General features: G+C 37.1%; 1 protein-coding gene across 2 annotated transcripts; it reads left to right on the top strand.

The window, feature by feature from the left end:
* Nucleotides 1-1,505: 1,505 nt before the first annotated feature.
* GNRHR (gonadotropin releasing hormone receptor) lies at nucleotides 1,506-19,261 on the top strand. Of its 2 annotated transcripts, none has more exons than XM_077750922.1 (3): nucleotides 1,506-2,024; nucleotides 16,319-16,538; nucleotides 19,017-19,261. In XM_077750922.1, the coding sequence occupies exons 1-3, from the start codon at nucleotides 1,506-1,508 to the stop codon at nucleotides 19,259-19,261; spliced, it is 984 nt and encodes a 327-aa protein (XP_077607048.1). The 2 variants fall into 2 exon arrangements, with proteins under 2 accessions (XP_077607048.1, XP_077607053.1); XM_077750927.1 differs by having other exon boundaries at nucleotides 16,447-16,538; nucleotides 19,017-19,038.
* Nucleotides 19,262-27,304: the final 8,043 nt, after the last annotated feature.

The raw sequence follows: 27,304 nt of genomic DNA, 5'->3' as shown, positions 1-27,304 counted from the left end.
ACCAAAATACTCCATCAGAAAATATTTCCAGTCCCTTCAGAAAACCACTTAGGAAGCCAGATTCCATGCCCTGCACTATAATATTTCATTTAAGGTTAGAAATAGTGAGAGAAAGCCAGTAATTTGGCCATGTGGTGACAGCCAAGAGGGAGCCCAGGTACACAACTGTTTGAAGTCCGTCCAGATCCTGAAGGCAGACAGCGCAAAGGGAGTTGGAGGAGGCACCTAAGACATATCCAATACTCTTATCTATTCTTCTGTAGTAGCAAACATGCTCCTTCAGGGCCCGGATGCTGCCACGTGCATGTTTTATCACCAGCAAAGGCTAAGAGCATATATAGCTACTACTTATTAAATAAACAAATATAAGACAGAAAAAAACAAATAAATGAACCTACAAGAATGGACCGTCTAAGTCAAAAGACTCACCTGCACGCTTAACATTCCTGCTTTAGCTGCCACAAAAGCAAACTGGTTGATATAAGTTGAATCAACCTAGTGATTTAATAATTCTAGTGTAAGTTATATCAGTATTGGTAAATAACATCATCAAGCACTCACCATGAAAGGTAAAGCAGCAACACAGAGAAAGTTTTGAAGTGGCCCCAATTTGAAATGATCAGATAACATATAAAGGAATTTAAGTGAATATTCATATTGTATATAAATATATAAATGTGATTACAGCATTTATATAGTACTCTCTCCAATATTAGCTACCCTATGAATAATATGCAATAATGGAAAGTATAGTATTTAAACAATAATAAAATCAAGGCAATAATTTTAAAAATTAATCACTTTTACTCCAACCTAAGTATGGACAGTCTGACCATTAAGACTGATAGATAAATTTGAATGCAGGCTAATTTCTATTAGATCAAATTAATTCTGTTAACATATTAAGTTGACATTTTGTGGAGGATGGTTTTAAATGAACATAAATATGTTGTCTAGTGTTTCAATGTACAGCAGCATGTGATTGAAAAGAAAACCAATGCTTTTGAGAAATGAATTAATTTCTTAAAACAACAGATTTCAACTGGGCCTAGTTCTTTTGGAGTATTTTTCATTTTAATTTTATATCTCTTGGACAGAATAATAACACTTAATAGTTTTAAGGGAATCTCCTTATTAAAGTTGTGTGCATAATAGCATGAGTGGATTTTAAATTCAAAATTAAGCTTCAAGTGTCCTTCTCTACTTAGGAAAAATGTTGTGAAAACCAGGCCATCTGCTGAGGTACTACGGTTACATTTGGCCCTCACAATGTGTTTGACATGTTCTGTTTTAGCACTCTGTTGGATTACTAGCCCACAAAACAAGTTCACCTTGATCTTTTACATTCAATATAAGGCAGCTCAGGGACAAAATTTGACATAAATCTACACCTGTGACATTTCCATCTAAAGGAGGCAGAAATAAAACGGGGCTTTGGACTAGGTTACGATAAAACGTCAGAAGTGCCAGAAACACAGGGCTTGAAGCTCTATCAGTCAGGAGGTATGGCAAGTGCCTCTCCTGAACAGAATCAGAATCACTGCTCAGCCATAAACAACAGTATCCCACTGATGCAGGGCAACCTCCCCACCCTGACCTTATCTGGAAAGATCCGAGTGACAGTTACCTTCTTCCTTTTTCTACTATCTACAACTTTTAATGCTTCTTTCTTGTTGAAACTTCAGAAGTGGACTCAGAAGAAAGAGAAAGGAAAAAAGCTCTCAAGAATGAAGATGCTTTTAAAACATCTCACCTTAGCCAACCTGTTGGAGACTCTGATTGTCATGCCACTAGATGGGATGTGGAACATTACAGTCCAGTGGTACGCTGGAGAGCTCCTCTGCAAAGTCCTCAGCTATCTGAAGCTTTTCTCCATGTATGCCCCAGCCTTCATGATGGTAGTGATCAGCCTGGACCGCTTCCTGGCCATCACGAGGCCTCTAGCTGTGAAGACCAATGGCAAGCTCGGGCAGTCCATGATTGGCTTGGCCTGGCTCCTCAGTAGCATCCTTGCTGGACCACAGGTAAACCATTATCATGAACCTGTTAGGATATGGCAATCACAGATTTCCTGTCTAACCTTGGGTAATGTATGATTGTATGTCAAAAGCAATATTGTATTATCTTTAGGAGTTTGGACTCTGGAATTTTGAGAGTGCAGTTTAATCCTGGCTCTGTTACCTTGGGCAATTTTTTGTAGCTTCTCTGGGGTTCAGTTCCTTCATTTATAAAGTGGAGGTAATGCCTGTGTTATGGAACTTTTGTGAAAATAAAAAGAACAATGTATTAAGGTGTCTAGCATCATCTCTGGTACATGGTAAATGCTCCTCAAAAAATGTGGCTATTGTCCAATTTGACCTCGTCCCCATCTTATTCTTTCCTCTAGTTCTCTTTTTGCTCTGGTTGATACGGTAAATGGAGAGAATATTTAGGAACTATGACATTTACATAGGTAGAAAGTATTTATAATGGTCTTACTTGGGATTTCTTAAGTGGAAACTAATCTGTTTCTGTCGCAACTTAAAACTATTCTCAACTAGTATGTCGTTCTGGAGTTTGCAGCTGGGTGGCACTGAAAAAAGAGGAAAAGTGGGAAAACCCGAACTTCTGAAATTTGAATTATTTCTCTGAGATTGACTTGAGCTTTTCTAGAAGTTTAGACTATAAGAGGCTGTTAGCAAAATGAAGTACAGGCAGATATCGCACCAGATTGCCCTCATCAGAAGCAAACTGGTTAAGTGGCCTGTGGAATCTGCCTTTTTTCAGCAGTCATATCTCTGAAGAAAAGGACCCAGTCTTACAAATAGCAAAGATCCTCTAATAACAGATGAATAAGTTGTCTCTATGCTGTAAATGTATCGTATGATGACGAACCCAGGGTACAAGGATGTGTTAAGAAGTGGCATCAAGGTTAACCAGGATGTTCCAAAACTTTGCTACTCCAAAGGGAATTTATCTAGACATTCTAAACAGGCCAGGTGATTTAAAAAACAAAAAGAAGAGACAAACAACAACAACAACAAGAGAAATCCTGCCATGCAGAACTCACTAAATACAGTAAACCACTAGAAAGTTGGGTCACCAAATGTTCTCACCAATTCCTCACTTAACTAATATTTCTTGGATATTAGATCAATTTAATTAGGGTGTGTTTTATGGCAGGAGAAATGGGAAAAATTACAATGCTTTGACTTTGCTGGAGAAAAGCATATGACAATTCTCACAGTGACTGAATACACAAGAATAGGTTTAGTAGATATGCCTCCCGAAATGAGATTATTTAGCTAAGTCTTATGGCTGAAGTTTTCCATTTTGTTTCTTTAAAGTAAGATTATGTTGCCTATTTACTGTTTTTCTTGGGAAAAATAAACAAGTTAGATTCTTCACACGGAGCATGATACTGATGGTTTGAAAGAAACAGCTCTCCAATAAAATACAATTCGGTTGTGGTGACAAAACTTTTATAAAACTAATACAACTATATACTAAGCATTTTTAAAAACCTAGTACAATTATAGGGAGCAGAGATGAGTAAGAGTTGAAATGGTGAAGGAAGTATTTAAGAAAAAAGTAGGATAAGCTGAGTTTTTTCAAGTGAATGGTATTTGGAGGGAAAAATCAGTCAGGGATCACATGTATTTTTCAGCAAAGGTTGAAATGTGTGATTAATTTTCAGAGAAGACTTGTCTAGCTGAAGTGACAGATTGAGAGGTGACACCACCAGGATCTCACATTTGGTGGTTGCTCCCTTGTCTTCCACTGCCCAGTGCACTCTGTCATAAAACATCACGATTATGCATTTGCTTGTCTTTGTCATTAAGGAATACACTCTTAAATGGTGGAGACTATGTTGTGTTCAACTTTCACTAACATTCACTGTACATAATAGGACAACTAGCAAAAACATAGATTGTAAGTGTTCAGATGATCTAATTTCTCTTCAGAGCAAAGAAATCTTTCACCTTTTCCTTAAAAAAAAAATTTGGCTAAATAAATCAATGAGTGAAGGCTATAATGGACCTATATTATAGAAGACATAGAGAGCGAGGGGGAATTCTGAAATTAATGTGGGAGCCATCCATCCTTTGTGAGTCCAATGCAAGAAATAAAATGATTTTTTAACAAAAATATTTTAAGAAAATTTCCATAGAGCCAAATAATTGCAAGAAACAGAGAAACCTTTTCAGGATTTTCTGGCAATGAAATGATTACATTGGTGGCTATGGTGGCCTCAGAGAGCACTGATTTTTTTTTTAATGTTTTATTTATGTTTGAGAGAGACAGAGACAGAGTGGAAGCAGGGGAGGGGCAGAGGGAGAGAGAGATACACACAGAATCTGAAGCAGGCTCTGGGCTCTGATCTGTGAGATCGTGACCTGGGTCGAAGTTGGATGCTTAACCAACTGAGCTACCCAGGCGCCACAGAGAGCACTGATTTTAAGAGGGACATTTCAAACAAAAAACAAAGCTTGGCAACAAATTGGATTTAGGGAGTTGATAAAGAGAGAGGTATAAACTAAAGCTCTAATGTTTTTAGCCAAGGAGTTTTAACAGTAAAACCACTGAAATAGACAGGTAGGTTGAGAAAAAGAGTGGCTGTTTGTTTCTCTGTTTGAATGGGGAGGGAAGGCAGGCTGTGAAAAGAGCTGATAACATTTGCTTTAGGCCATAATAATACCAATATAAGGTCTTTGTATAAGTATAGTCATTTGGAAAGTAGTTGGTAAGTTAGGATACTGATGAAAGTCTGAAGAAGTAGAAATAGGTCAATTTGTGATAATAACTGAATGCAAATGAACAACTTCAGTCTTCTCTAAAGCACAGTCCCAGAGGCTATAATAAAAATATTGATTTATTAATTCAATTATCATCATCTAAGTATGTCACAGCAATAATAGAAAGATAGTGTCAAATAATTATCTATCTTGATGTAGTAAAAAGAAATTATGAAATCAAATTTGAATTGTTTAGGATTTTGATGCAATAGCCTGACCTCAAATACATCACTCTTCCTAAGAGATTTATGTCAATATGGGCCACAGAAAATGATGGTATTATTTTATTTGGTAAAACACATGATTCATCCTTACTTTCAGTAGCAGATTACATTTGTAAAACACTTTGCCAAAGTTTCCTGAAAAACCTTACTCTGTGTAGCATGTAACAGCCATGTTACTACCCCCACCCTGCGTATCAGAGAACATACAAAGAAAACCTTTGAAAGTAATGCCAACCTTTCTGGCAGTAAGAAATGGATACTACAGGGGCACCTGGGTGGCTCAGTTAAGTGTCTGACTTCAGCTCAGGTCATGATCTTACAGTTCAGGAGTTCAAGCCCCACATCTGCTGACAGACAGCTCAGAGCCTGGAGCCTGCTTCCAATTCTCTCTCTCTCTCTCTCTCTCTTTCTCCCTCTGTCCCTCACCTGCTCACGCTGTCTTTCTCTCTCTCAAAAATAAATAAACATTAAAAAAAAAAGAAATGCATACTACATTGGGACTTTGTCTGTTCCTCACACACCAATAACTGGGAAAATTTTTCATAAAATATTCAATTCCATTCCACTTCATTTTTTTAAGTTTATTTATTTTGAGAGAGAGAGAACATAAGCAGTGTTTTAGACACTGTTAATGTTCATTTTTCCCTCTCCTCCTGTTTTCATTCCCTTGTTCATAATAACATTTTTGAAGTCAGGAGAGGGGCTCCTGGATGGCTCAGTTGGTTAAGCGTCCGACTTCAGCTCAGGTCGTGATCTCACGGTTCATGGGTTCAAGCCCCACATTGGGCTCTGTGCTGACAGCTACCTCAGAGCCTGGAGCCTGTTTCAGATTCTGTACCTTCCTCTCTCTCTGACCCTCCCCTGCTCATGCTGTCTCTCTGTCTCTCTGAAATAAATTTAAAAGTTTTTTAAAATAATTTTTTAAATAAAAAATTTTTAAAAAGTCAGGAGATAAAATAGTAGGGAAATATGAGTATGAAAATTAAATGATGCTTTAAGAGACAGTAAAGAGAATTGCTTATATAAAGATTATTTCCTATTTTTCAAAATTATAACATTCATTCTGACTAATAAGTAAGTTCAGCCAATCTACCCCCTAGTCACCAGGTTATCCTGCTCATATGCTAATGCATATAATTCTAGTCTTAAATATATCGTTTGTAACAGTAAAATAAGGAAGGAACGAAGGAACGAAGGAAGGAAGGAAGAGGGAGGCAAGGAGGGAAGGAGGAAGACAATGAGGGAGGCAAGGAGGGAAGAAGGAGAAAAGAAAAAAGAAGGGAAGGGGAAAGAAAGAGAAGGAATAAACATGACCTGAAAGGCAATCTGCTTTAAGACTATGTGTTGTGAGGCTGGTAAGTGCGTGTTGAGGAGAAAATATTTCCTGGATTAGATGTGTCCATATCTAATACAAATCACATGGTTTCCAATGACAGCCATCTACCACCACAAGAGCTCTAGAGTAGCAGACTGTTTGCAGAAGTTCATAACTCTAGCTTATTTGTGTTAATATGGAGCATTACATTCTGACATCTTTTAAATTCTATCATTAACTCAGGTCAGAAGGCATGATACATGAGATATCCTTTCAGTCTTTGGTGTAAATATATGTGGCCTGGGGGCACCCGAGGGGCTCAGTCCCTTAAGCATCTGGTTCAGTTCAGGTCATGATCTTGTAGTTCATTGAGTGTGGGCCCCACATTGGGGGGACAGAACCGCTAAAGATCCTCTGTTCTCCCCTCTCTGTACCTCACCTGTCTGCACTCTCTCAAAAATAAACAAACACTTAAGGGGTGCCTGGGTGGCTCAGTTGGTTAAGCATCTGACTTCGGCTCAGGTCATGATATCATGGTTTGTGGGTTTGAGCCCCTAGTCGGGCTCTGTGCTGCTGACAGCTAGCTCAGAGCCTGGAGCCTACTTCAGATTCTGTGTCTCCCTCTCTCTCTGACCCTCCCCTGCTCACGCTGTCTCCCTCTCTCTCAGAAATAAATAAAACATTAAAAAAAGAGTCTTCAAAAATAAACATTAAAACAAAAAAAAGGTATGTGTCCTGAAGATGTGCAGAGGCTTGCCTTGACACACAGAATGCACTTGACAGTCTGGAATGTGTTTCTGAACTTGACAAGCAGCTTAAGTTCAATAAATACTTATCACACATGTACAATATGCCAAGAACTATACTGGAACATAGTAATAGCATACTAAATACATAAATAACAACAGTAACGATGATGATTATAAATGTTAGTTATTGAAGACATAAAAATATGTGCTGGGGAAATATGCTAAATCCTTTTGCATGCGTTATTTCATGTAAGGCTCCCAACAACCCTATGTATTGGACACAATTATTATCTTTTTTTTATTCATAAAGAAACTAAGGTTAAGAATGTTATATAAAATGCCCAAGATTACTTTCTAGTAAGTGTGGGTGTCATTACATCCAGTTAACTCCACACCCACAGCTTTTAAATACTACACTATATCACACTATGCAATGTTGTTGATTTCGTTTTTTCTTGTAGGATGATGTAGAAAGAAATGGTAGGAAAGTCTTAAGTTCAGAATGTATGCTAAGAGCTGTAAGGAAAAAAACATATGGTATACATTTACAAATATATAAATAAATATATATATATGAATATTCATTTATAAATTGTATGCCTTGAATTTNCATAACTCATACAGTGCTGTGTGCCGAGCATTATTAGAAATACTTTGCAAGTATTAACTCATTTAATTGTCTTCACAGCTCCTAGAGGTAAAAACTATTAACATGTCCCTTTTATAGATGAGGAAACTGAAGTACATCACCTAAAGATAATTCCCTCTTAGGGATGTCTGGATGGCTCAGTTGGCTAAGTGTCTGACACTTGGTTTTGGCTCAGGTCATGATCTCACTGTTCATGGGTTCAAGCCTGGCATCGCGCTCTATACTGACACAGTGGAGCCTACTTAGGATTCTCTCTCTCTCCATCTCTCTGCACCTCCTTTGCTTGCTCATGCTCTTTTTCTCTCAAAATACATAAACATTTAAAAATAATATTAAAGATAATTACCTCTGGAAAAGATTAGGCAATAATGAAATTAGTCTGGGGTATATTCAGGGTTAAAAATAATACTCCAAGAAGCATCTGCAAATGACTGTAAAGAAGGAAAACATACTTCTCTTAGTTATGGCAAAAAGCAAACACTGGTGAGAACTGAGGTCAGGGATAAGAAAGGAGAAACAAAGAAATTAAAGAAATATAATCCAAAGACCCCCCAAAAATAAAAAAGACCCACAAAGTAAAGTTGATCCCTATATTAATCATTCAGATGAACATGACCTTGGAGCACAAAATAAACTGAATTTAGCCTAAACTATTAATGGGCAAGTAAGGTTCTGAATTGCCATAAACTTTACCATATCACTCTTTAATCACTTATCACGGTCTACCTAGTGTGTATAACAGGTGTCACAACCATGCTATATCTCCCCTATCAAATTTTAAATTCTCTGATAACAGGATATATCTGGTTCATCTTTTATGTCAGAGATCACCTAGTGTAGTTTTTGAACACGGAGTTGCTTTAAAAATAAGCACTTATTAAATGAAGATGATAACCAGAAGCTCAAATCATAGTACTTTATTTCAAAGTCAAATTAAATTTCCGTAAAACCTGCATCCCATTGACAAATACTTGAGGCAGGCATAGTATACATTTTCTCCAGGAACTCCCTACTGTCTTAAAGTTAATGTTTTGCTAGAGAGAAAAACAACCTTAGCCTGACAGTGGCTAGACCCCCAGGATCCTGTGAATCTTCTTTAGCCTATGAAAATCACTTGGGAAACTTCCCTTTGACTTTACCTCCCCCAACTCCCAAGGTCATAATCAGTCTCTCCTCAGGGTCCAGAGCAGCTCTTCTGCCCACAGGTCCTGTTCCAGTGCCTTAATAAAATCACCTTTTTGTACCAGAAAAAAAAAAGTCATTTTATTGAAAGCTTTATCGTATTAACTTAAAAAAGATTAAATATTACAGTGAAAATGTCGCCTAGTGCAGAAGAGAAAGTCAAACTCAGGTCAAGTGGGTCCAAGTATAATTGGGAAGAGAAGAGAGAAGTACCCAAGGCTTTAAGGAAATACTAGATTCTCAAATTGTTTGTAAAGTAACCCTTCCAAAGATTCACAACATCTGTTCGGTCAAATTCAAAACTAAACTTTAAATTTAAAAGTCAAACTGCAAATAAGTATGGAAAACTTAAATGGTTACTTTGTGATGTGGAAAAAGATCTGGATTATAAAATAGAATTAGCTGAATTGAGTTTCTGAGCTTTAAATTTGATGATATGATCATTGTGCGCCCTCTAGTGGATTAATTTGAAAATACTATTTTGGCCTTGAAAAAAATACCTGAAACTGGTTTTTCTACATAGAGTAGCATGTTGTCTATGAATAGTAAAAGTTTGGTTTCTTCCTTGCCAATTTGAATACCTTTTATTTCATTTTACTGTCTTTTTCTTTCTGATTGATGAGGCTAGGACAACAGCACTATCGTAAATAACATTGGTGAGAGTAGACATCTCTGTCTTATTAATCTGTAGAGGGAAAAGCACTGTTTTTTCCCATTGAGGATGGGAAAAATAGCTATGGGTTTTTCATACATGGCTTTTATGATGTTGACATATGTTCATTTATTCCTACTTTGTTGAGGGTTTTCATGAAGAATGGATGCTGTCTTTTGTCAAATGCTTTTTCTGCATCTATTGAGAGGATCATATGGTTCTTGTCCTTTCTTTTATTAATGTGGTGTGTATCACATTGATTGATGTGCAAATATTAAATCACGTCTGCAGCTCAGGAATGAATCCCACTTGATTGTAGTGAATAATTCCTTTAATGTACTGTTGGATTTGATTTGCTAGTATCTTGTTGAGAAATTTTGCATCCATGTTCATCAGAGATACCGGCGTTTGGTGGGGTCTTTGATTTTGGAATTAATGTAATACTTGCCTTGTAGAATGAGCTTGTAAGTTTCTTTCTATTTCTTCTTCTCTTTTTGGAACAGTTTGAGAAGAATAGGTATTAACTCTTCTTTAAATGTTTTTGTAGACTTCTCCTAGGAATTCTGGCCCTGGATTTTTGTTTGTTGGGAGATTTTTTGATTACTGATTTAATTTCCTTATTGGTTATGAATCTTTTCAATTTTTTTATTCCTCCTTCCTGTTTCAGTTTTGGTAGTTTGCATATTTCTGGGAATTTATCCATTTCTTCAGATTGCCCAGTTCATTGACATATCATTTTTCCTAATATTCTCTTATAATTGTTTGATTTTTGTAGTGTTGGTTGTGATTTTTTTCTCTTTCATTTGTGATTTTATTTATTTAGGTCCTTTCTCTTTTCTTTTTGATAAGTCTAGCTGAAGGTGTATCAATTTTATTAATTTATTCCAAGAACCAGCTCTTAGTTTCATTGATCTGTTCTGCTGTTTTGTTTGTTTCCATATCATTTATTTCTGCTCTAACCTTTATTATGTCCCTCCCTCTGCTAGCTTTAGACTTTATTTGCTGTTCCTTTTCTAGTTCCTTTAGATGTAAGGTTAGCTTATGTATTTGAGACTCTTCTTGCTTCTTAAGGTAGGCCTGTATTGGTATATACTTCTTTCTTTTGACGACCTTTACTTATATCCCAAAAATTTCAGACTGTCATATTTTCATTTTCATTTTTCTCCATATATTTATTTTATTTCTTCTTTAATTTCCTAGTTAATCGATTCATTCTTTAGTAGGATGTTCTTTAATCTCCATGTATTTGTGGTCTTTCCAGATTTTTTCTTGTGGTTGACTTCAAGTTTCATAGCGTTGTGGTCTTAAAATGTGCTTGGTGTGATCTCCATCTTTTTGTACTTGTTAAGACCTGATTTGTGACCCAGTATGTGATCTCTTCTGTAAAATATTCCATGTAACTCAAAAGGATGTATATTCTGCTGCATTAGGGTGAAATGTTCTGAATATATCTGTTAAGTCTATGTAATCCTACAGTCCAGCATGTCATTCAAAGCCAATGTTCTTTGTTGATCTGCTTAGATGATCTGTCCATGCTGTCAGTGGGTGTTTAATTCCCCTACTATTATTGTATTATTATCAATGAATTTCTTTATGTTTGTTATTAATTGATTTATATCTTTTGGTGCTTTCAAATTGGGGGCATAAATATTTAGATCTTAATAGATCTATTCTTAGATCTTATTCTTAGATCTTGTTGAATAGATTCTTTACTTATGATACAGTGTCCTTATTCATCACTTGTTACACTCTTTGTTCTAAAATTTAGTTTGTCTGATATAAGTATGGCTACTCCGGCTTTCTTTTGATGTCCATTAGCATGATAAATTGTTCTCCATCCATTCACTTTCAACCTGCAGGTGTCTTTAGGTCTAAAATGAATCTCTTGTAGGCAGCACAGAGATGGGTCTTATTTTTAATCCATTCTGTTACCATATGTCTTTGGAGCATTTAGTCAATTTTACAGAGTAATCATTGATAGATATGAATTTAGTAACCTGTAAATTCACTGTTTCTGGAGATTTTCTCTGTTCCTTTCTAATGTTTGTTGCTTTTGGTATTTCTTTCCCACTTTAAAAGTCCCCTTTAATATTTCTCGCAGGGCTGGTGTAGTGGTCACAAACTCTTATTTTTTGTTTATCTGGGGAATTCTTTATCACTCCTATTCTGAATGACAGTATTGTAGGATAAAGCATTCATGGCTAAATATTTTTCCCATTCAGCACATTGAAGATATCATACCATTCCCTTCTGGCCTGGCAAGTTTCTGTGGAAAGATCTGCTGTAAAACTTATTTGTTTTCCTTTGTAGGTTAAGGACTTTATTCCCTTCCTGCTTTCAGGATTCTTTGCTTTTCTGTATATTTTGCAAAGTGTACTAGTATGTTTCAGTGTTGGCCTCCTTTTGCTGATTTTGATGGGGGTCCTCTATGCCTCCTGGATTTCAACGTCTGTTTCCTTCCCCAGATTAGGGAAATTTTCAGCTATAATGTACTAAATAAACTTCTGCCCCCTTTTTCCCTCTCTTCTTCTAGAACTCCTATGATACAAATGTTATTATGCTTTCTGGAGTTACTGAGTTCCTTAAGTCTATATTTGTAATCCAATATTTTTCTTTCCCTGCTTCTTTTCAACGTCATTATTTTCCATAATTTTATCTTCTATGAGCACTTATTGTTTCCTTAGCTTCTTCCATCCTTGTCGTCATCACACCACTCAGTTCTGCATAACATCTTTTATTTTGGCTTGACTGATTTTTAATTCTTTTATCTCTGCAATAGGGGAATCCCTCGGGTCTTCTATGCTTTTTTCAAGCCTGTTTTGGTTAGATCCCTGGCTGTGACCCCTTCTTGTTCTTTCTTTTGGGATGAATTTTTCCATTTTGGCATTTGCCTAATTCTCTGTCTTCTGTTGTTAGGAAACACTGCTATGTTTCCTGCTTCTGGGTATAATGGCAATATTAAGAAGAGGTCATATACTGTCCAGGGCCTGGTGCTTCAGAAAGTTTTTTGGTGTATGCTGTGTGCACTCTGCTGTGGTGTTTTGTCTGCTCTTTCCCTCAGATCAGTCCTTTGCAGAGTTTCTTCTTGCCCTCAGTGGGGAGTGTTTGGAACTTATCCTGTTGTGGCAACTTTTAACTAGTTGGTTTTGGTCTACTTGTTAGAAAAGCCAAGATCCTGTTTCCCTATGATCGGTAGACTTGGTGCATACAGTGGGGGGAGTTGCGGTGAGGGGCTTGTGCCATTCTTCTGGGAGAGGGGCCTGCTGCACTGGTTCTCAGGCTGACTTGCCCTAGTAGAGATGCACCTGCAGAGCACAGTGGGGCAGTGCTTGATGTAAGCAGCTCCAGCCTCCCCTGGGGGGTGCTGTGTTCCTCACTGAAGAACTGCCCTCATTTCTGCCCTCACAGAAGAGTGACAGTCTCCACTCTTGTATCCCAGGCTTCCATCAGAATCTTGCCTTTATGTTGTCTATGTCTGAGCTATCTGGTACAGTGCTCCTGCGTTTTAGCTCAGGAATGCGGCTGGGTTTCCAAACTCCAAATTTTAGGGACCTGCACTGATCTTCTAGGGGAAGTTCTCATTGCACTGTAGCTGGTGCTGGTTTGTCCCAGAAAAGCAGTCACACAACCACACAGGGGCTCAGAGTTTATGGTAAAACACAGCCAAAAGCTGGCTTCCAGGTTAGCTGCTCTCAGCAGGTGCCTCTTGCTGCTATGCTAATTAATGGGACCTCTCAATGGTGCCCACTGTTTCTTTTGTGCCCTGAGAGGCAGGTCACCTCTCCCAAATGCACTCCAATAAGGGGAAATGTCTTTCCCAGTGCACCCCAAAGGATCCTCAGAACACACTGTCTGCTCCCAAGCCCTACCCTTCTTCTGCACAAGAGCATTGCTAAGCCTGCCAGGCATGATCTCAGCAATGGTGTAGACTCTAAAACTTCAGACTTTGAGCTCCGCTGCTTGTAAAATCTTATGATAATCAGCCACTGTCCTTTTCACAGTGAATGGTTTGGGGGAAGTGGTGGGTATGTGTATGTGTGTGCACGCATGCGTGATCCCCTGTGTGCTGCTTTCTCTCTCTCTCCTCCCTCTGTGATCAGGGCTCTCTCCCTTCCACAGCACCTATAATTCATTTCTCCCCCAAATCAACTCTCTGCAGCTCCTACCTTCCACTATGTGGTCATTTTCCTCCCTCCAGATGTGCAGCTTGTCTTTCAATCCTCAGACCAATTTCCTGGGTGTTCAGAATGATTTGATATTTATCTGGCTGTGTTTTTTTTTTAATTTTTAAATATTTATCTATATTTGAGAGATAGAGACAGTGTGAACGGGGTAGGGGCAGACAGAGAGGGAGACATATTCCGAAGCAGGCTCCAGGCTCTCAGCCATCAGTGCTGAGCCTGATGTGGGGCTCGAACTCACAAACTGCGAGATCATGACCTGAGCCAAAGTCAGACACTTAACCAACTTAGCCACCCAGGCACCCCTTATCTGGCTGTGTTTAATGGATGAGGCAAGCATAGGGTCCCCCTACTGCTCTGTTATCTTTGCAACATTTCTTTAATAGTTGATTCAATTTGTGTTTAAAAAACAAAAACAACAACAAAAGCTTCACACTTAGAGAAAGATTGCAAGAATGATACAAAGATTTCTGGAATACCTTTCCCTCAGCTTCTCCAAATATTAACATTTTACTAGATTTGCTTATCTGCTTTGTCTCCTATAACCATTTATTCTAAATCATTTAAAAGTAAATTCAGATATGATGTCTCTTTTAATACTTTTTTTTCTGGCACATACCCACAGTACAAGTATCAAAAATCATGAAATTAACACTGACAAAATGCTATTTTAATCTATATAACTTATTCATATCTCAGCAACTGTCCCAAAATGTTCTTCTTAACAAAAGAAAATCCAGCTTTGCACAGCGGCAGTATCGTAGCCAATGAGGTTTATCAGGGGTGCAAGTATTGCTAATTAAAAAACAAAAGAAAATCCAAGGTTATAATCCAAGATAGCAAAGAACTGATGGTGAGTACCTCTCAATGCATTATATAAGGAAGCAGATGCTATCAACTGGTCCTATTATTGGCACTGTTAATTTAATTATTTGGTTATTATCTACTGTAAAGTTTTTTCACTCTTTATGGTGAAAAACTATCTTACAGGTAGATACTTCAAGATGATGTTAATATTTTGCTTTCTTCAAACTTCATTCATGTTTTTCCTATCCATTGATGATTCTTGCCTGAATCACTTATTATTACCATTTGGTAATCACTACTCTCATTATTCTTTACACATTTATTAGTTGGCTCTCTACAGTAACAAAGAGCTTTTGTCACCTCCCCATTTATTTGATGTCATTCTTTTGTAATTTCTATCAGCCTGAAGTCATGGATTCTTCCTTTGTTCAATAGCTAATTATTCCTTTAACTGGGTTTTTTTCCCTTAATTTTTGGTTTTGGTTTTCAATGCTTCAACTGTCCCATATTTGACTAATGGGAGTACTTTAAAGCTGGCTCCAGAGCTCCTTTTGACATGCTTTGCTATTCCTCTAGTAGTTCCTGGCTTTTTAGCCCAAACTGTTCCAAGCGTATATTGCAGTTTGCCTGTCAGCCATGGGCTCACCCACCTCTCCAATGACCTCTGGTTCCCTTTGGTAGAGAATGGTATTTAGAAAACAAGTTCTGGGTACGAGAGTGTGGGATGTGCTTATTGCCTCTGGGATTTCATTGTTCCTAGGCTCCCTGAAGACAGAGCTAGAAGATAAATGCACATGCACATGCATATAAATATACATAGAGATTTTCCTTACTTTTTTTTGGCAGCTGTATAGTACTCTGTTGTGTGGTCCACCACAGTTCCTTCAGCTACTGTTCCATGAATTGGTATTTCCATTATTTTTGGTGTTTTTTCAATTACAAACAATGCATCAGTGAATAATTTTCTGCCTAAGTATTTTCATATAAAAGAGGTGGGAGTGTATCTTCAGGATAAATTCTTGGATGTCAAATTGCTGGGTCAAAGGTAAATGCAGAAGTAGTTATGCTAGCTATTGCCAAATCCTTCTCCCTAGTGGTTGTGCCAATTTGCATTCCTACTAGCAATGTGAGAGATTCTCTATTTTCTTACAACTTAGCCATGAGACTATGTTGCTATTTTTAATTTTTGCCAATCTTGATAGTGAAAAATGCCGTTTCACTCTAGCCTTAATAGTCATTTTTCTTACCACAAGTGAGGTTGAACATCTTTTCACATGCTTAAGGGCCACTGTTTTATCTTTTGAGAGTGGTCTATTCGTGTCTTTGACCATTTGAATGGGGTTTTCTGTTTCAAAACTGAAATTTAAATACGTATTTTGGGAGCACATTCTAACTGTTAGATACAGTTTTAGGTGCTTCAATTATGATAGACAAAATCACTTGCAAAAAGTTTACTCAGTATAATTGTATCTGAAATTGAAATACAAACAATGTTTAAATCCTTGGTTGGTGATCATTCTGCTAGGTTGAAAGAGTTTCCAAAAAATCCAAAATCCTATAGATCTATTCACATTACCCAAACATTTTTTAGGTAAAGATCCACATACAACTTCTCACTGAAGCACCAAAAGGATAATATCAGGGATAATATTAGCCATTGCTTTGGGCAACAACATGTTAGAAGACCTGGAGAATACAGAAGGAAGAAACTTTCAAGAAAACATGCAAATACTGTTTGAAAGAAAGTAACACCATCTTTTAATTGTTTTCTTTTTCTCACACAGTTATATATCTTCCGGATGATCCACTTAGCAGACAGCTCTGGACAGACAGAGGGTTTTTCTCAATGTGTAACACACTGCAGTTTTCTACAATGGTGGCATCAGGCCTTTTATAACTTTTTCACCTTCAGCTGCCTCTTCATCATCCCTCTTCTCATCATGTTAATCTGCAATGCAAAAATCATCTTCACTCTGACACAGGTCCTTCATCAAGATCCCCACAGTATGTATTCCTTAGACTTGGTGTTAATTGTGGGCAATCAGGTTTCAAACAGCCATATTCAAAGCAGAGTGACATGCACTATGTGCCAGACACTATTCTAAGCAGTTTGCATACATTAACTCAGTTACTATTCACACTGAGGTAATACTTTTATTATACTGTTACTATTCTTAATTTACAGATGAGGTAATTTGGTATCTCCCAAAGCTCTAAATTTGTACCATGAAATTAAGAACGAAAGAACAATTACTTCATTTTACCAGTATAAGCATTGGCAAATTGCTCCTGCTGGGCCGTTACAACACTGTACCAAACACCTGATTTCTAGAATATTGCAAAGTATACCTCGTTAAATGGTAGCCAGGAGACTCGTTAAAATTCAGCTGTTCTGTTTCATACTCAAATCCTCTATTCCACACAGCATAACTGGGCTTATATGCATGTGTGCGTGTGTTGGTGTGTGAAATACTGTTGTAATTGACTCTTTTATCGGAATCATCACAGCTGTGGTTGTGCCTTTTTTGCTTCAGTAATCTGGTGCATTCACAAAAACTAAAATTTATGAATTTGCAAAGTAAACATGGCTATGTCATCATAACATCCAAAAGACATGTTATCAGTATCAAGATAAATAAGTTATACCTGGTACAACTTAACTGGAAAATCATCTTAGTTACTGTAGCGTGATTACTCTCAGCAGGTGTTTTCTAAGGGAAATAATTATGGTGATGCTCTGTAATAGAAACTTGGACAGTTCCCATCAAAAAATTGTATCTGATACTTCTTAAAAAGTATACTGCAAAAGCAATTTGCCCTCAAAATCTTATCCTAGAGAAATTAAGTTCTATACAGGATATCTAAGAAGGGCACATGGGGACTAAGAAGATAAATCCTAAATAAGGCTGAATCTGAAGCAATGTGAGCTAGGCAGAAGCAGAAAAACACAACAGCAGAGGCAAAGAATAATAGTTAAATATTATAACATAGATTTAGCTATTTAATCTTTTATTTATTCAACCAATATGTCTTAACTACTTAATATTGCTAGAAATGGTGATAGATGTGGATACCATGATGAATAAAACAGCCCAGTAAACAATTCCACTTTCCTGGAGGCTACCGTCTAGCAGAAAAGACAGTAAAACAGTAAACCAATAATGAAATGCGATGGTATTTCAAAAGAGGTAGAAATACAGTATGTTATAGGAGGTTCAATATTTTTTTTCAAATTCAGCCCCTGTGCTAAGCCAAGATGCTTTTTTAAAAGTGTTTATTCCTATTGATTGCTTTAGGACTTAATGGCATTAAGTTTACATATATTGAAGACTAAGTGAAATAATGTATGAAAGAACAAGGTCCATAGCAAGGTACAGAGTAAATGGTAATTACATTTGTATGACAAAAATCTATAACCAATCTGTACTCAATAAATTCCTGATTTTAACATTTCTAGTTAAAAATTGATTTTATAATTAAAACATCACACATATAAATGTTTTCTTCCAATTTCCACTGTTTTGTGATTAATGAACAAGAAGTTGCAAAATGGCTACTGCTTAATAGTATGATCTATTTCTCTAAAAATAACATAGCACCTAGAGGGTAATTTTTACTTTAAAATAGCAGTTCTGGATTATGAAGTAGAAGAAAAGATTTTGAGTACTTTACAACTGCAGTTAGTTAAGTGCTAAAATTCATGCGAGCAGCCTGTTAGAGTCAGCACTTCCCTTAAACTCTAGTGAATTTCCACACTCAAACTCCACACGTACACTACACACATGATACACATACACAGACAGACACCACACACATCACACACACACCACACAAAACATACACACACCACACATACGCCACACAGTAAGCACACGTATACCACACACACAGACACCATACACACCACACACACACATGCACACCACACATACACTATGCACGCACACAGACACAGACACAGACACACAGACACACACACATCTGTGAACTTTAAGCAATCTATTGGTATGAAAAGTGAAACTATTCTGAATATCATAGAGCATGGTTGAGAAAGACAATTTTGGACAATACTCTTTCACCCATGCATGATCCTCAGCATCCTTACCGTCAGAGAAACTCAGTAAGTATCGTTCTGTGTTAACAGATAATTCAATTCAGCTCAACTTTACTATAGTTTTTTTGTTAATTTATATTTTAAGAGTTTGAGTACCTCCACATTTCAAATCCAAATTAGTTTGGTGGAAACTTATCTTTAAAAGCACTGTCATCTTTAACCGTTTCTCTTCATTATGTGACATAACACAGTGGAAAACCTGGAGCATTAACATCCCTTTCAAACAAATTATCATTATTAAAAATATTGGGAAATTGTTCTTATTCCAATAATTAGTTTGAATTAGTAATTCTCTCTTCCTTTATTGTCCATTTTAGTTTTGTAATAAAATTGGCCTTTAAACACCTACTTTTTTCTCTATCTAACAGAATTACAACTGAATCAGTCTAAGAACAATATACCAAGAGCTCGGCTGAGGACCCTAAAGATGACAGTTGCATTTGCTACCTCCTTTACTGTCTGCTGGACTCCCTACTATGTCCTGGGAATTTGGTACTGGTTTGATCCTGAAATGTTAAATAGGGTGTCTGAGCCAGTAAATCACTTCTTCTTTCTTTTTGCTCTTTTAAATCCATGCTTTGATCCACTTATATATGGATATTTCTCTCTGTAATCAGTAGAATATGTAGGAAATCATGTAAAGAAGAGCAAGGTAGTGAATTTCATCAAATGAGAATAATAAACACAAAGGCTACAGCATTTTTATATGTAAACAAAGCAGAGTTTAATGTTATGTTAACATTCTTATTCTTTGAGAAATCACACTGTCAGAAATTCAAATATAAAGAAAAAATACAAAGAAGAAAATTCAAGAAAAATAACAAAATATCACTCATAATCATAAACTGAACTAATTTCTGCCCTTTCTGAGATCCTATAATATATTATATAGGTTTCTCACCACTTTCTCCATGTCTAGTAATGTATAAATACTTAACATAGCCATGGCCTAAGGCAAAGAGATTCCAAAAAGTAAGACTGAGAAACCATAACACAGTCTTAACCTAGCCATGCTTTTGAGAGTTTTTTTCCAAGGGCTTAGCACCAATTATATCTTATGCTACAATAATATGTAAAGCACAGAGAGTATTNAGAAATGCATCTAATTTTTTCTTTGATTCCAAAAGCATTCCGAAGTTTGAAGTATTCAGCAACCAACCCACCATCCATTCCACTCACCTGACAAGATTTACACGTAGCTTTCCTTCATCCCAGGCTTTACTTGGGACAGCGTGAAGTTCCTTGATAGAAACGGGAAATGTAGACGGATTCACATTTGGACAGGGGTTAGAACATTATTGTAGGCTGTATAGTCAGTGGTGTTTGTGGTAATTAATTGTACTAACATAACATTGTTTTTAAATACAATCAAGAAAAGTCCTATACTGATTATGTTTTATACATATTATGGCCTCTGTTTTAATAGGAGAGTTTTTTTCTATCTTCTGATTTTACTGAATCCATAATCCACAAGTCACTGAGAAAAAATAATAAATCAAACAAATGCACAAGTGAAGATATTTGATACCTAAGAGGAACACTGAAAAGTAGTTACAAAAATATACAAGTCAAAGAAGCCAACAAAGTATTGAAAACAAATTGAGAAAAACTATAAATGTGTAACTAACACCTACTGATATTCACATTAAGTGGTATTGTTTTCAAAACATGTGGGCACAATACCTCTTTAATTCAGGCCTGTTTATACTGTTCCATTGAAAAAGGAAAAGGATAAAATTTATGAGGCTATAATATACATTATGAGAAAAGCTTACAAGGGACTTTAATGTAATTCAGTCATCATTTAACTCCTTTTTAAAAAATAGGTAAAATAGGGGCACCTGGGTTGCTCGGTTGGTTAAACACCCAACTCTTGATCTTGGCTCAGGTTATTATCTCATGGTTTGTGGGCTGAAGCCCCACAGCGGGCTTCACACAAACAGTACAGAGACTATTTGGGATTCTCTCCCCCTCTCTCTTAACTTTCCCTGGTTAATGCTCTCTCTCTAACTTTCTCTCTCTCTGTCAAAATAGATACTTTTAAAGAAAATAGATAAAATATCATTATTTTAATATGAGATACGTAGTGCCACTCAAAGATGAAACGTAATTTCAAAATTCCCAGGGCATGTGGAAGTGTGAAAAGTAAATTACTAATTAGGCTAATGATAGTCTTTCCTTATTTTTCTCTTCTCATACATACTTTGCAGTGTAGTTGTTGTTGTTGTTATGTGTGTGTGTGTGTGTGTTTCCACATCCCACATTATTTTCTAATTCCACTTCAACTGATCCTGTTTGTTACCATCCTCTTATTCTTCCATTCATATCTTCTGTTTTACTAAGCCCATACCTTTAATTAATCAATCCATGCACCAACTCCACAGTGGAACTGGGCAAGGCTCAAAATTTGTAACGTGCTAAAGTGCTCAAAGTTAACTTTTAAGGCATGTATGTTGATACTAAGATTTTATGGTTCTACCAAATGACACAATAATATCTATATGTTACAATAAAACCAACCTTCTCCTTTAATTTTTATCATATACTTATTCCTAAATTGATAACCATTCTTACTTCCAGATTTAAAGGCAAAAACAACACATATACACGATATAATTTAAGGGCTTTATTAGATATGTGCTTAATGAACACATATGTCAGCTTTGACCTTAGATGTTTAAGAAACTGTTCTAGTTAGGGGCGCCTGAGTGGCTTAGTCGGTTAAGCGTCCGACTTTCGCTTAGGTCATGATCTCGCGGTTCGTGGGTTCGAGCCCCGCGTCGGGATCTGTGCTGACTGCCAGCTCAGAGCCTGGGGCCTGTTTCAGTCTGTGACTCCCTCTCTCTCTGACCCTCCCCTGTCACGCTGTCTCTCTCTCTCTCTCTCTCCTAGAAATAAATAAAACATTTAAAAAAAAAAACTGTTCTAGTTAGATATGTTCTCTGGCACTTTTTGATACATTAGCTAAAGGGCTATTCAAAATTTGGTGCAGGGGTCTTTAACCTATGGTACATGCACAGAACTGTATTTCAGTGCAACTGCTTTTCTTTTATTTCTGCTTATATTTTATGAATTTAAAAACATTATCCCGAAAGGGCTATGTAAGCCAAACCAGACTGCCAAAGGAGTTCATGTGACAAAAAGATTAAGAATCCCTCATCGATTTTGTATAAGAAAATTTATGATAAAAGTGTATCAGAACACATTCATTTGTGGGGCGCCTGGGTGGCTCAGTCAGCTGAGCATCCAACTTTGGCTCAGGTCATGATCTCACAGTCGGTGGGATAGAGTCCTTCTTCGGGCTCTGTGCTGACAGCTCAGAGCCTGGGGCCTGCTTTGGATTCTGTGTCTCCCTGTCTCTCTGCCCCTTCCCTGTTCATGCTCTGTCTCTGTCTCTCAAATATATATAAACGTTAAAATTTTTTTAAAAAAGAACATATTCCTTTGTTTATCTGCATTCATAATAATATTAATAGTGAACTGGATTGTTTCAGTTTGGTTACTCATCACTTAAGACTTAGAAATTCTCTCAAGGCTCAATTTGTAATGAGAAACTATGCAGAAATAAGTATATTATATAAATTTGTGGCCCATAAATTATTATATGGATATGGATTTAAATTAAAATTTATAGCACCAGGTGCCTCGGTAGCTTAGTCATTTAAATGTCCAACTTTGGCTCAGGTCATGATCTTGTGGTTTATGGGTCCACGCCCCACGTCCGGCTCTGTGCTGACAGCTCAGAGCCTGGAGACTGCTTCAGATTCTGTGTCTCCCTCTCTCTCTGTCCCTCCCCTGTCCACACACTCTCTCTCTAAAATTAACAAACATTAAAGAAAAATTATAGTTCAAAAGGTAAATGGGATGTTAAATTAAAGACACACTATTCAACAGAGAATATACAATATTTGATATTTTAGTTATTTACTCTATCTCCAATCATAATAAAAGATGAGGAGTCCTTATAAAAACAGGATATATTCCGTAGACTAAATCCACCATACCAGATAATTAAGATTTTATCTTGGTTGTCTCTTCCTGGCTACAACTTGGGTTTCCTATTGTAATTCAATTTAGTAAAGAAATGATATAAATGAATGACAATGAATTGGAAAAAAAAAAAGACTGCTCCAATTCAATTTCAGCCTAAGAAACAGAGCTACAACAGCTAAGAAAGAAAAAAAATACTAGGAGAGGAGTGGGTACACAATTATTACCTTCCAAGGAGCATATATCAGTGTAAATGAGTTAGGAATTTCCTTAAAGTGACCTGGTCTCAGAACTTACTTTATAGTCACAAAGAGATAATATTTATGGGCAGTTAAAATATATTTAGAATTTCATCTTTTTTACCTTTAGCCTACTTTCAAATGTTGAACCAATTCCTTGAGCTTGTCTAATTAGTATAAATTGTGTCCATAGAAAACTAAATAATAGAAAAAAGTTGACTTTAATCTTTAATTAAAATTAATTTATTTAGGGGTGCCTGGAAGGCTCAGTTGATTAAAGCATCCGACTTCAGCTCAGGTCATGATTTCATGGTTTGTGAGTTTGAGTCCCACACTGGGCTCCCTGCTATCAGTGCCAAGTGGCTTCAGATCTTCTTTCCCCCTCTCTCTGCCCCTCTTGCACATGTGAATAAATATTTAAAAAGTAAAAATAAAAAACAAAAATATCCTAAAGGGGAATCTATGAAGGAAATGTTGCAAGGACACAAGGTACCAGAGACACCACTAAAAGCAAGACTCCTACATAGAATACAACGACTCTAAACTCATATTTTTCAATAATAACACTGAATGTAAATGGACTGAATGCTCCAATCAAAAGACATAGGGTATCAGAATGGATAAAAAAAAAAAATCCATCTATTTGCTGTCTACAAGAGACTCATTAAAATTTTGTTTAATGTTTTATTTATTTCTGAGAGAGAGAGAGAGAGAGAGAGCGTGAGCCAGTGGCAGTGGGGGGGAGGGTTCAGACAGAGAAGGAGACACAGAATCTGAAGCAGGCTCCAGGCTCTGAGCTAGCTGTCAACACAGAGCCTGATGCAGGGCTCAAACCCACAGACCATCAGATCATGACCTGAGCTGAAGTTGGACGTTTAACTGACTGAGCCACCCAGGCTCCCTGACCAAAGACTCGTTTTAAACTTGAGGACACTTTCAGATTGAAAGTAAGGGGATGGAGAAATATCTATATGCTACTGGAAGTCAAAAGAAAGCCAGAGTAGCCATACTTCTATCAGACAAACTGGACTTTAAAGTAAAGGCAGTAACAAGTTATGAAGAAGGACATTATATATTAATTACAGGGTCTATTCATCAGGGATAGCTAACAATTATAAATGTCTATGCACCAAATTCAGAAGCACCCAAATACATAAAACAATTAATCACAAACAGAAACAATCTAATACTAATAGCAGGGGACTTTAATATTCCACTTACAGCAATGGATAGATCAACTAAACAGAAAATCACTAAAGAAACAATGGACTTGAATGACACATTGGATCTGATGGATTTGACAGATATACTTAGATCTCTATATCCTGAGGCCATGGAATTCACTTTCTTCTCAAGTGCGCATGGCACATTCTCCAAGATAGATCACACACTGGGATATAATGCAGCCCTCAATAAATATAAAAGAATTGAGATCATGCCATGTTCACTTTCAGATCACAGTGGTATGAAACTTGAAATCAACCACAGGAAGAAGTCTGGAAAACCTCCAAAAACATGGAGGTTAAATAACACCCTACTAAAGAATGAATGGGACAATCAGGCAATTAGAGAAGAAATTAAAAAAATACATGGAAACAAATGAAAATGAAAATACAACAATCCAAACTCTATGGGATACAGCAAAGAGAGTCCTAAGAGGAAAGTACATTGCACACCAGGCCTAAGTCAAGAAATTAGAAAAAGCGCAAGTACAAAATCTAACAGCTCACCTAAAGGAACTAGAGGGAGAGCAACAAGAGCACCTCAAACCCAGTAGGAGAAGAGAAATAATAAAAATCAGGACAGAAATAAACAATATAGAAACCAAAAACAAAAACCACAACAGTTGAACAGATCAATGAAATCAACAGTTGGTTTTTTGAAAAAATAAACAAAATTGACAAACCTCTAGCCAGGCTTCTCAAAAAGAAAATAGGGAGCGCTCAAATAGACAAAATCATGAATGAAAATGGACTGATTGCAACCAACCCCTCAGAAATACAAGCAATCACCAGGAAATACTATGAAAAACTAAATGCCAACAAACAAGACAACATAGAAGAAATGGACAAATTCCTAAACACACACCACCAAAATTCACATAGGAAGAGATAGAAAATCTGAACAGACCCATAATTTGTGAGGAAATCGAATCAGTTATCAAAAATCTCCCAGCAAATAAGAGCCCTGGGCCACATGGCTTCCCTGGGGAACTCTACCAGACATTTAAAACAGAATTAATACTGATTCTATTCAAACTATTCCAAAAAAATAGAAAGCGAAGGAAAACTTCCGGACTCATTTTATGAAACCAGCATCACTTTGATTCTCAAGCCAGACAGAGACCCAGCAAAAAAAAGAGAACTACAGGCCAATATCCTTGATGAACACNTCAAGGTGATACATCATATTAACAAAAGAGGAGATAAAAGCCGTATGATCCTGTCGATAGATGCAGAAAAAGCGTTTGACAAGATACAGCATCCTTTCTTAATAAAGACCCTCGAGAAAGTCAGGATAGAAGGAATGTACTTAAACATCATAAAAGCCATCTATGAGAAGCCCTCATCTAACATTCTCCTCAATGGGGAAAAACTGAGACATTTCCCCCAGAGATCAGGAACACGACAGGGATGTCCACTCTCTCCACTATTGTTTAACATAGTGCTGGAAGTCCTACCATCAGCCATCAGACAGCAAAAGGAAATAAAAGGCATCTGAATTGGNGATGGAACTTGAGGGTGTTATGCTGAGCAAAATAAGTCAGGCAGAGAAGGACAGCTACCATATGTTTGCACGTATAGGAGGATTAGGAGGAACTTAGAGAACCGTGGGGGAGAGGGAAATAGTGGGGGAGAGGGAGGGAGGCAAACCCTGGGGTGAATATTTTAATTAAGGTATTTACACACGTGGGATAATTCATTGAGCACTTTTATGTAGATATTTTACACTTCAGGTAAAAGTTTTTAAAAAAGAAAAGAAAAAGATATTTGCACACCACGAAATTTATCAAGGTGGATTTTAGTATATTCCTAAGGTTCTACAACCATCACTGCTAGATACACTTACTTTTAAGTACTCTTCCTTCTTATCAAAATTGTTTTAAAATATTTTAATTGAGTTTATAAAATACACAATTTAATTTCCACATGTATCGTAAAATAGCTCAATGAAATCTGTATATGTGCATTCATCTGTGGAACCACCTACCACATCAAGAGGCTCCGGACCCCTCCAGCTACCGAGTTGGTTCCCCAGGCCCTCTCCCACTTGGCATGTCCCCCAGAATAACCACTAACCATTCTTAAAGTCCCTATATATTTGTTTTAAGCTTCACCACCCACAATCTATTTTTCTATTATTCACACAAAATTACTCAAGAGTTTTCCACACCAGATCATTCTTCTTCTTTTCTCTATTAATCCTCAATACATTAAGTTGGATTCTGCTCGTTCTACTCCATTGAAACTCTTGTCAAGGTCACCAAAGATCACCCTACTATCAAAGCTAATAGTGATTTCACTCTTCTTGCTGTAATGCTCATCAATATTCAAACAATTGTCTACTCTCTCTGTAAGGAGCTTAGGTAGAGGAGGACTTCACCATATCTGGTAAAATACTGGAGTAGGAAAAGATGGAAAAAGAGGCTTCACTTGAGAGAGACCACATGACAAGAGATTACTCTTTAAAGCTAAATTGATGTCTGAAGGACATCCTTCGTCCTCCTACCCAGTACATCATATTGCCCTCATGGAGGAAACCTATGGATGTTTTTCTTATCATTTTTCTAATGTTTATTTATTTTTGAGAGAGAGAGAATGAGGGGCAAAGAGAGAGAGAGACAGAGAATGTGAAGCAGGCTCCAGGCCACAAAATGTCAAAACAGAGCCTAATGTGGGGGCTCAAATGCACAAACTGTGAGATCATGACCTGAGCCAAAGTCAGACACTCAACCGATTGAGCCACCCAGGTGCCCCCATTTTTCTTATTATTATCAAGTGGTGTCCTTCCATATCTGGATGGCTGCACATCATCCCTTGGTCATTCATGAAAACTGTCACTGGAGTGGCCAAGATGGCAGAGTAGCATGTACATTCTCTGCTTCTCTCATCCCTGAAATTCAACTAGATTAGCACCAACAATTTTGCACACCTAGAAAACTGATCTGAGGACTAACACAACAATCTGCATAACTTGAGCCATGGAACTTGACAGGTATGCAGTGAAGAGAGGTGAACTGGGGGAGATAGAAGCCACGGAGGGTAGGTAGATGTTTTTGTGGCGAGAGGTCAGAGAAAGAGGGGTGAATACAGGAAAAGTACTCCCCCTGAAAGTAACTGGAGAGAAAGAGAAATAGTGGAAACACTCACAAGTGACTGAACAAGAAAAGGAGAAAGGAGGAAGGAGAAAGGAGAGGGTTTCAATTC

This window comes from Crocuta crocuta, unplaced genomic scaffold (genome assembly GCF_008692635.1).
Source record: "Crocuta crocuta isolate KB4526 unplaced genomic scaffold, BGI_CrCroc_1.0 scaffold1, whole genome shotgun sequence".
Classification (NCBI taxonomy): Eukaryota; Metazoa; Chordata; class Mammalia; order Carnivora; family Hyaenidae; genus Crocuta; species Crocuta crocuta.
This window is presented reverse-complemented; position numbering and strand designations above follow the sequence as displayed.